The following is a 10,290-nucleotide window of genomic DNA, read 5'->3' on the forward strand; positions in this document are numbered from 1 at the left end:
TTAAAAATCCAAAATAAATCTTCAAAAATGCAGAACTCAACAGAGATCTTCGACCATGGTAAAATCATTTTTTTCCCAATATAATAATCACAATCGAAACCAAATGAACTAATATGATTTCTTAAAATTATAATAGAGAAAAGATGGAACAAAAAGAGAACCTGTGGTTTTCAGATCTATTTCATCATAAATATTTCCAGAAAGAGAACACATTCCAAACTCAAACAAAGATGTAAGAAAAGAAGAAAAAAAAAATATCAAAATTTGTCTCATGAAGCAATCATTGAATCTTCAATGGTTGCTTCATGAGAAAGTAAAATGGCAGAATATTGATTCAAAATAGGATAAATAACAACAAGATGCAACTTAATTAGGTGATTTATCGATTGAATTTCCATAAAATCATTTCTGAAGAATTGAAAAAAAAAAAAATTTATTACATGAAGATCAAATTTCTTACTCTATCAATGTGGGAGAGAGGGGAATAGTTTAGGGTTTCGTCGATCTCTCTCTCTTTTTGGTTATCTTTTTCCTCTCAAAACTGAAATATTCAAAGTGTAGAAACGGAAGGAAGGTTACTTCGCTGAAAACTCGGGCGTCAGGTTAGGTTGTTAATTAACAGCGACTCTTAAGGCGCCAAATACAAAAACGAATTCGGAATTTAAAAAAGAACGAGTCCAAACTAGCTCAAACTTCAGGGACTGTTTGGTGAAAATTATGGAAATTGATTCTATTATCCAAAATTGATTAACATTTTAGAGAGAGAAAATAAAATAATTGATTACACAAGAAATAACCCAATACATCCTTCATGAACACTTATGGGGCCAATAATTATTATTGATCTCATAATCCACTACAAGATGATTATCCAACGTAGTAAACAATGATTATGTCTCATAATTGATTATAAGGTTTATTTGGTGATCAATTTTTTTTTTTTTTTAATTGGTAATATTTTTTGAATTGATTCTTCCCAAAAACCATTGGATGTAATCAATTTTGAAGGGATATTACTGAAAAATGGTTCATTGTATTGAAAAATGGTGAAATCGATGCTTTCTAGGGCTTAACCGGATGTGAGTAGATATATATTCAAAAAATTTATTCGGATTCTAGATCTGGAGCCAACTCAGATCCTACTAGCTAAAATCATATATGAACCATTTTGTTTTTACCAAACCCATATCTGATTCCAACTAGACCAAATTAATTGGTTCAGGTTAGATAATTTAAAATAGTTCAAGGTTATGTTAAGAAAATCACAAAAGGTATGACTTGAACTAAAGATCTCTTCATGTCCGACCTGGATCTGACTCGTGCCAACTAATATCAATTCATATCTGATCCATTTTTTAATTTGGATATATTTGAAGGAATCAAACCCACTAAATTTGGATCACTCGAATAAAATCCGACCCATTTTAAGTCCTAATGCTTTGAAACAAATAAAATAACGAATTAAGCGCTTTTAATAAGCAATGATCCATATGGACTCAAGACTCCTAAAATCCAAGGCAAATGTTCGAGGCCAGTCATGGGTTAAGCAAAACTTTGCTCCCAAGGTGTGCAGTAGGAATGCCAATGGGCCGGGCCAGGCCAAGCTTGATGACTAATTGGGCTAAATTGGGGAACCCTGGTTAAATTAGATGACTAGTCCTTGGTCTGGGCTTGCGCTCTTACCCATGAATGTTTGACAATAGTGATTATTTTTTATCTGATCGATCTGTAGACGTAGGGCACACCGACAAACCACATAAATCTTTATGTTTGTGTGTGATTTTTTGTTCTCTTTTCTGCAATTTCATTTTTCATAAGGAATTGGCTACAAATATTATGTCTAGAAATCATCAACCAACTTAGTTTGGTTCAAAGGTCCACCAAGTGGGGGACAAAAAAATTGTCAGATTAGTGTGATTTTTTACTCAATTATTTTGCATATTCTTGATTAACAATACGCAAAGAAGCCTAAATAATTTTTTTACTAAATTCTTTTTAAGTAACTAAATGCAATTATCCCATACATGGTTGGAAATATGTCTATGAGTTTTCAACCACAAAAATTCGTAAACATTTGTTAAAGCAATCGATAGTATAATTAAAAACACCGTATAACGTAAAAAACTATCATACTATGTGGGTCCCACATGGGCGACTTTAGATGAAACTTATTTTGAACGGAGTTCAATGCAAAGATCTAATACGATCAATTGTTGTTCTATGACAAGGTGGTGCATTTAATTGTGTCTCGATTTAACATGCTCAATCCTAACTTAGCTTGACAAAATCAATTCATTCTTTCATATTTATTGGTGTGACACACATAAGTAATGATGAGGAAATGCCATATTTAGTTTTTTCTAAAAGTCTCATTCAAAGACGAGTTCAACACAATTGATGATAGGTATTGTTAACATGTGCAGTAAGGACACACATTAAAGTGCACTAATTACACATGGGAACTTGAAATTTGAATCGAAAAATTCCCTAAAAAAATTATGTTTTTATCAAAATACCCCTATATGCTTATTCCCAAGGTGTATTTATTGCACTTTAAGGGCACACGTTTACAAGACCCTTGTAACATTCATCATGAGATATCGGGAGAGGGGGTATTGCATGTACCCAGGAGATTTGCATGAGATATGATGCTTAGAGAGGCCGTTTCCTTGCCCGCACTAGTTAGGCCCATGAGTCCGGACACTCCTATCATAATAAAAAAGGATTTATTATAAATTTTTTTTTTTATGTACCATTTGTATGAATTTATAATCAATTTTTTTTACTTAAATTATTTATATCTAATTTAATAATTAAATATTTAAAAAATGACTGAATTTTTTTTCACAATTTTTATAATTTACTTGTATGCTCATTTATGAAGTTGCAAAACCATGCCTAAATGACAAATCCAAAAAGATAGAATTTATCATGATTTGCAAAGTCTAAGATTAGCATTAATTATAGATATTATATTGTGGGGGTATAATTGTGTACAACGACGTGGATCAATAAGACACCCCCCAACCTCAAGGGGTTGGGTCAATGGCAATTTTGCACCAATAAGCGGCTAATGTCCATAGGTCGTGAGCTCGATACCTAATATGATCATTAATTCCTCAACGTCCATTGGAAAGGGTGCATCTACACTACCTGGTGCATGTAATGTGTGAGCGTTGCACGTGCCCTGGGACTAGTTCTTGGACAAACACAAGACCATGGTCTATGGATTGGCAAGGTCCAGATACGAGGTTGGTTTGCTATCTACAAGGATACTCGGTTATCAAAATAAATAAAATAATAAAACCTACGTGGCCATTGGGATAAAGCAATTATTAAATCAAAAGTAACTGGTGTTTCCCCTTCGAAATCAAGAAGATCACGTGGGTGAATGCTTCAGTCAAGCATATATCTTAACTCGACTCCTAGATAGGGGTTAGTCTGAGAGATGTGTGTAAAAATCCTAAGCATTGAACTTAATATGGGCGAGGTGTTAATTCATTAAGGAAAGATCACAAAATTAGTAAGAGAATGAAATTGAACCCTAGATGGAATATTTCCTAGGCCTACAATATCCTAATTAGGGCACAAATATACCAAGTTAGAAGGAGATTATGATTCTACACAAAATTAAGAATACAAATATAAAAAGATCTTAATTCAGGTAGGAGACAATGGTATATGTAGAATTATCTATAAATACGAAATTACAAGAAATATTACAAAAATCTATAAATAAATGTATCTACACACAGGTAAATGACCTTTTTTATTTTATTTTATATCTTCTGATTCGGTCCTTCTATTTTATCTATTTACTTGGTTGGCAACGGATCTAAATTTGAAAAACCCTCTTAGATTTGAGACTTTTTGCAGGAACAGAAAGCGAGATAACCTTGAGATATAGGTTTAGAGGTGAGGTAAATAATTTTTTTTACCTACATATATAATATTAAATTCGAGTTGTGAGTGACACCAAAAGAATGAAGATGATAACCATGGTTGTGGTAATGCCCAAAGAAAAGGCTAATTTATTTATATTATACTAGAACGTGGAATGTGCCAACCATGTATCAAAAGTGCTTAATATTTGTAATTTAAAATATCGATCAAACGATGTTTATCAATAGGGCTTCTGAGGAATGATTTTCTAACTCTCCCATGCGGCATTATCAAAATACTCACCTGACGTGGCATGTGCTAGAATCATAAATATTTGTTCCTCTGGATACAAAACTGCACATCCCCATAAATATGTGTAGTTGTGTATCCCAAGGAGCAAAGATCTATGGTTTTAGCACATGCCATGTTAGGTGAGCATTTTGAGTATGTCATGTGGGCGAGTTATGATTATTATGACTCTTTAAATTTTTTTTTTTTTTTTTATATTTATAAAAATGATTCTATCTATGTTAAATTTAAATATAAAAGTGAGGATATTTATGACTACTCAAATTTTGATATCGAATCACTTCTACTCTGCCGTCTCTCTCTCGTTACATAATAGATGTGGATATAAAAAATATGACTTCATGTAGAGGTTTTATTGGTATATTATTTGGATTCAAAGATTAAAAAAATATACAAGATAGAATAGATGATTAAGTCCAAGATAAATAATGGATTTTAGCAGCCCCCGAGGGTTGGTCACTTGGTCATCAATCTAGAAGATTATTTTAAAATTAAAACAAGGAAAATTATATTTTGACCAAACTAACGGCTGATATGGGATTCCATTGGAAATGGTCAAAATTCAATTATTACTTCCTCATCCTCATGGGACAACGGTCAAAATAGGCTTATTGAACCAGGCAATTTTTTTTAAGCTTTGCAGACATCATCGAATGGTCAAAGATCAATAGTCTACACGAAGATCATATCGTGGCTTTATTTAATGTTGTTGATAGAAATCTGTTATTGGCACTCCCAACTTTTACTTATTACATCCCAATTGAAATATAAAAAAATTAAATGAATTATTGAGAATAGACCCATTGACACCTTCTAGTTTTATGGAAGATTTTAAAAATGGACAACTAGGGAACTTTCACATAACTCCCAAATTTAAAATTGAATTTCAATGATGAAAAAAAAATTTGAAATATTTTTTTAAAATTAATAAAAAAATTTCCTCAACAACCAAGAAGCATTGGATCATGTTTTCGGGAAGCTAAAAGGATCAAATACTTACTAAATAGTGTAAATAGTGTTAGACACCACTTTGTAAGTTACGCAACGTTAATATAATAAACCTAAAGACTTTGAACGTACATAGCGGTGGCTCTGATTCCTTGATTTGTTGACTACTGTTCTACAACAGACTCCAAACTCTAAAGTGTCAGTTGTGGGTTTGGGCCCAAACATATCGAAAAATGTGTTAAATTGTTTTTTCGTCTTTTAGAAAAACATATCGAAATCTTTTCATGCCAACGTGACAACTAAAACTAATTGAAGAATTTTCTGTCCTTTTTTCTGTTTTTTTCTCTCTTGAAATCTGTGATTTTCTGCAGCGCAATTTTGACCTGAGTGCCCAGTCAAAACAAATGCAGCACGCCCATTTGTAAGAGAATAGTAGAGAAAATGACCGCAAATTTCCCATTTTAGAAAATATAGACTAAAACAGAAACTTTGGTCCTAACTCAAACGATTTTTTTGTAAGAATTTTATTTGGACTTCCCTTAAGAATGTATGATAAAATATCAAAAATACCCTTAATAAACATGTAAATTGTATCTAACTCAATCTATTCCGTATGAGAGAGTTTCTATGGGCATCCTAACTTTTACTTATTTTTAACCATTCACTTATTTTTTTAAATTTTTAATTGAAGTGTAATAAAAAAAAAGCTGGAGTGCCAATAACAGTTATCTAATTTTTTTATAATTTATGCGAATTGTTCTTCACAGATGTGTGAAGACGTGTTCAATCGTGAAGTTTGAATGGTTATATTGAGTACCTATGTGGTATTTGTTAATCAATGGTATTTTTAGTATTTCTTGATGCATTTATGAATAAATTAATAATTTGATATGAAAAAGGATAGTTTAGGTATTTTACATAATAATATGGACCGAAGTTACGCAAAGTCCTTAGTTGGAAAATGGTAGAATATTAGATCTTAAAAAGTCCAAATTTGACTAACATGAAACTTTGTTTTGCAAATATTTTAATATAAACGTATCACGTGGTCATTTTTCCTCTAAAGGAAAATACTGAAGTAGCATTGAAATTGATATTGTATCACACATTGTCGACGTGGATGTGTGTACATGGGTGGTTTTAATCGAGATACGAGTGAGAAGCATCTATGGTTCTGTGCACACCAATGAGTCAATGTCACTCCAGCACAACTCTTCAAGCTAACGATAGAAGGCACTCAACAAACTTCATTAAATAAGGGGCTGCTGACTGAGATGTGTATAAAGAATATATTTTCTAGAGATCTATATAATATTATTATATTTTTAGAGATATGTGAATGGGAATTATTCTTCCATATCAACGGTTTGGTTTGGTTTAATAGAGAAAATTCAAATATTGTTTGAGACAAGTGTTTAATTTCCATCTATAAATAACACTAGTTCTTGAGAATGAGACACAAAAACAAAAGTAAGAAAGCCATGGAACTTCAACTAAGTCTAGTTGTGAAGATCTTCTTTTCACTTGGTTTGGTTTATATATTTAGCTTGTTTTTACGTCTTTTTAATGATCTGTGCTTGAAACCTGAAAGGCTAAGATCAAAGCTTCGAAAACAAGGGATCAAAGGTCCTCCACCTTCTTTTCTCTATGGAAACATTCCAGAGATGAACAAGATCATATCAACAGTTCCAAAACAAGAAGAACAGATCATATCCCATGATTTCATTTCAAAAGTATTTCCATATTTCCATCAGTGGAGTAAGCAATATGGTGAAGTATTCACGTTTTCTTTGGGAAACTTGCAATTGTTGTATCTGACCCATCCAGATGTGGTGAAGGAAATGATCCTTTGTACATCTTTGGACTTGGGGAAGCCAACATACCAACAGAAGGAGCGAGGGGCTTTGCTTGGACAAGGCATACTCTCCTCCAATGGTGCAGTCTGGGCTCATCAGAGAAAAGTTATTGCTCCTGAGTTATACATGGAGAAAGTTAAGGTAATTAAATAATAATAGAAACATTTTATTGATGTGGCAATAGAAGCTCTCTAATAATAATAATAATTATTATATAGAACTTCTTTGCCACACCAACTTTTTATCTTTTTTTTTTTTTTTAATTTTTTTTTAAATTTTTTTGCTACTTAACTTTGATTTTCTATCTAATCAAATTTATATACCATTATAACAGGGCATGGTGAACCTTATAGGGGAGGCATTTAATAAAGTTTCAGAGTCATGGGAGAGCAAGATTGAAAGTGAGGGGGGAGTTGCAGAGATAGGCGTTGATGCAGACTTGAAAGCCTTCTCTTCCCTCGTAATTTCAAAAGTTTTATTCGGGACCAGTTATGCCAAAGGGACAGAGATATTTCTAAGGCTTAGAAATATTCAGAAGGCCTTATCCAAGCCAAGTTTACTTAGTGGGTTTGGCGTCTTGAGGTGTGTACAACTCTTGATATACATATATATATATATATAGTCATTACATATAGTCACTTTCAAGGGGAGTGGCATATAGGATTTGAAGGTGTGACCTGGATAGCACACCGAGTCACCTTCCCATCTCAGCTAGCCTTGATGGTATATTAAATATTTGAATATAAATATAAAGTATCATGAAATGATATTAATTTATTGGGAAATTGTTTTTACGTTAGGTATCTTCCGACCAAGAGAAACAGAGAGATATGGAGATTAGACAATGAGGTGTACTCGATGATTTTAAGGATAGTGAAGGAACGCAATTGTGATACATTTGAGAAGGATCTATTACAATCTATCATTGAGGGTGCTAAAGATGGAAACCTAAGGGCAGATGCAGCTCAACAATTCATTGTTGATAATTGTAAGAACATTTATCTTGCAGGGTATGAGACAACTGCAATATCCTTATCATGGGTATTGATGCTATTGGCTTCTCATCCAGAATGGCAAGATCGGGTTCGTGATGAGGTGGTTGAAGTATGTGGTGGGAATGTACTGAATGCTGATATGCTTCGAAAGATGAAAACGGTACTATGAATGAGATTTTATTCATTTATTGGGGCATTTTAAAAAAAATGGGGTGCAATAGCGGCGTATTTTTGTTTTCTACTATTCCTATTGGTCACAATAACATATAAACCCTTAGATTTTAAGAAAGTGTTCAGGGGTGGGAGGTGTGGGGCAGGGGGCAAGTGCCACAATTGCTCCCAATGTAATTCCTCCCCTGGAGACAAGATTATTCAAATAAAATTGTAAATAGAACAGAGAATAAAACCCATATCTCTTTGGGGTCGTAAAATATATATCACCATGCTCCACAACTGAATTCCACAGTGGCCCACTTGGTGGTGGTGGTTTTCAGTCTACTAGCCTTCTTCATTTTTGAGCCTAGATAGCTTTTTTTCCATGTCGTCTTTCTACTAATGCCCGCCCCCCCCACCCCAAAAGCCACTTTGTGCCAACTTTCACTCTACCATATTCTTCCTTTCAATGCCCCAGGTATCTTTTTCCTCATGTTCTTCCTTCCAAGATTTGAACTCGAGACGTGGTGCTGGCTCTAATACCAAATATTACAAATCCAACTAATACACCAAAATACCTAGGTGTTAGTTATGCAGAAATAAAGTGTATTGTCATCATAATCCTAGGCTCAGCACTTATCATCATACTTATGACATATTTTTTCTTGAACTTTTTAATAAATCAATTATTTACCTTGGCAGTTGACAATGGTGATTCAAGAGTCGTTGCGTCTTTATCCTCCTGCAACATTAATGACAAGGGAGGCCTTGAAGGACATGAAATTCAGAGATATTCTCATTCCCAAAGGTGTCAATATTTGGATATCAGTACTACCCTTTCACCATGATCCCAAAAATTGGGGACCCGATGCCCATGAGTTTAATCCTGAGAGGTTCGCTAATGGACTCAATCGTGCATGCAAGTTTCCACACGCATACATGCCATTTGGTGTGGGACCACGTATTTGTGCTGGACAGAACTTTGCTATGATAGAATTGAAGATAGTATTGGCTCAAGTTCTATCAAAATTCTCTTTCACCCTCTCTTCTAAGTATCGTCACTCGCCTTTATTCCGAATGAATGTAGAGCCTGAATATGGAGTCAATCTGATCATGAAGAAGGTGTAGAAACCTTGTTGTATGTTTTATGTTTTATGATTTATGAATAAGCAAATTATACTTTGTTTTATTGTAATTAATGGAAGCATATATATGGAATAAGAGGATTTCTTTTTGGTGGTTGTAATATTATCTCATATTTGTCTTTTTACCCCATAGGGTAAGTTTATTATAATAATAGCCAAACGAACACTCTGATCATGAGTTGTCGTTAACGAACTCTTTGTTTTTCAAAAATAATGAAATTTATGCTTCCAAACAAATAAGATAACAAATTAACTACTTTTGAAAAGCTATGATCCCTATTGATTCAAGGATCCTGAAATCCCAGCCAAATGTTCAAGGCTAGTCATGGGGTGAGCAACACATTTCCTCCCCAAGGTGTGAAGTAGGCATGTCATTTGGGATGCCAATTAATGGGTCGGGCTCAGCTTCCTCAGGTGTGGTCTTGACCATCTAAGCTCACCAAACCTTTGGGGTTAACTACTTATCATTTTAAAAGAACAATAGAATGGTTAGGGAAAGGAATGTGAAATAACTAAGATGCTTAGGGAAAGGAATTGGCCGCAAATATTTATCAATCAACTTAGTTTGGTTTGAAGGTCCTACAAGTCGGGTGCAAAAAAATTATGAAAATTAGTAGGGGAAAGAGTGTTACCAAATGCAATATTTGACAGACTGGTATTTTTGACCAACTCTTTAAGTTTTCTCATATATAATAAATAAATATGATAATCTACTACCGTTAGGTGTAGTGGCCAAGACATCCCTCGATAAAAAAAGGAAGATATCTCTCCGAGAATCTTTTTATGTAGAAAAAGATCATGCCATTACCCCTATCTATATGTGACTTTAAAACTCTAAAATCCAACTTGACTCGAAAACTTGGAAGTAGAGTCGGTCAAGTCGACTAAACAAATATTAAATAATAAAATATATTAAAAAAAGACTTATTTATTTATATATATAGTTTAAAGGTTAATTTTATTGGTATATTATTTGGGTTCAAAGATAAAAAGAATCATATT

At 33.4% G+C, this 10,290-nt stretch overlaps 1 protein-coding gene across 1 annotated transcript; it reads left to right on the top strand.

The window, feature by feature from the left end:
• Nucleotides 1–6,579: 6,579 nt before the first annotated feature.
• On the top strand, nt 6,580–9,389 carry LOC147385177 (cytochrome P450 714C2-like). Its single transcript, XM_086426922.1, has 4 exons — nt 6,580–7,136; nt 7,330–7,577; nt 7,796–8,150; nt 8,846–9,389. Exons 1-4 carry the CDS (start codon nt 6,591–6,593, stop codon nt 9,269–9,271), a joined length of 1,575 nt encoding a protein of 524 aa, XP_086283048.1. The 5' UTR covers nt 6,580–6,590; the 3' UTR covers nt 9,272–9,389.
• The last annotated feature ends 901 nt before the right edge of the window (nt 9,390–10,290 follow it).

This window comes from Akebia trifoliata, chromosome 15, assembly GCF_017979445.1.
Source record: "Akebia trifoliata isolate Shusen 1 chromosome 15, ASM1797944v1, whole genome shotgun sequence".
Lineage (NCBI taxonomy): Eukaryota > Viridiplantae > Streptophyta > Magnoliopsida > Ranunculales > Lardizabalaceae > Akebia > Akebia trifoliata.

Bases quoted from the DNA above. Each gene is read 5' to 3' on its own strand.
- LOC147385177 (XM_086426922.1), top strand. From the start codon at position 6,591: ATGAGACACAAAAACAAAAGTAAGAAAGCCATGGAACTTCAACTAAGT. The intron at 7,137-7,329 runs GTAATTAAATAA...CCATTATAACAG, and splicing joins TATACATGGAGAAAGTTAAG to GGCATGGTGAACCTTATAGG. The intron at 8,151-8,845 runs GTACTATGAATG...TTACCTTGGCAG, and splicing joins TGCTTCGAAAGATGAAAACG to TTGACAATGGTGATTCAAGA.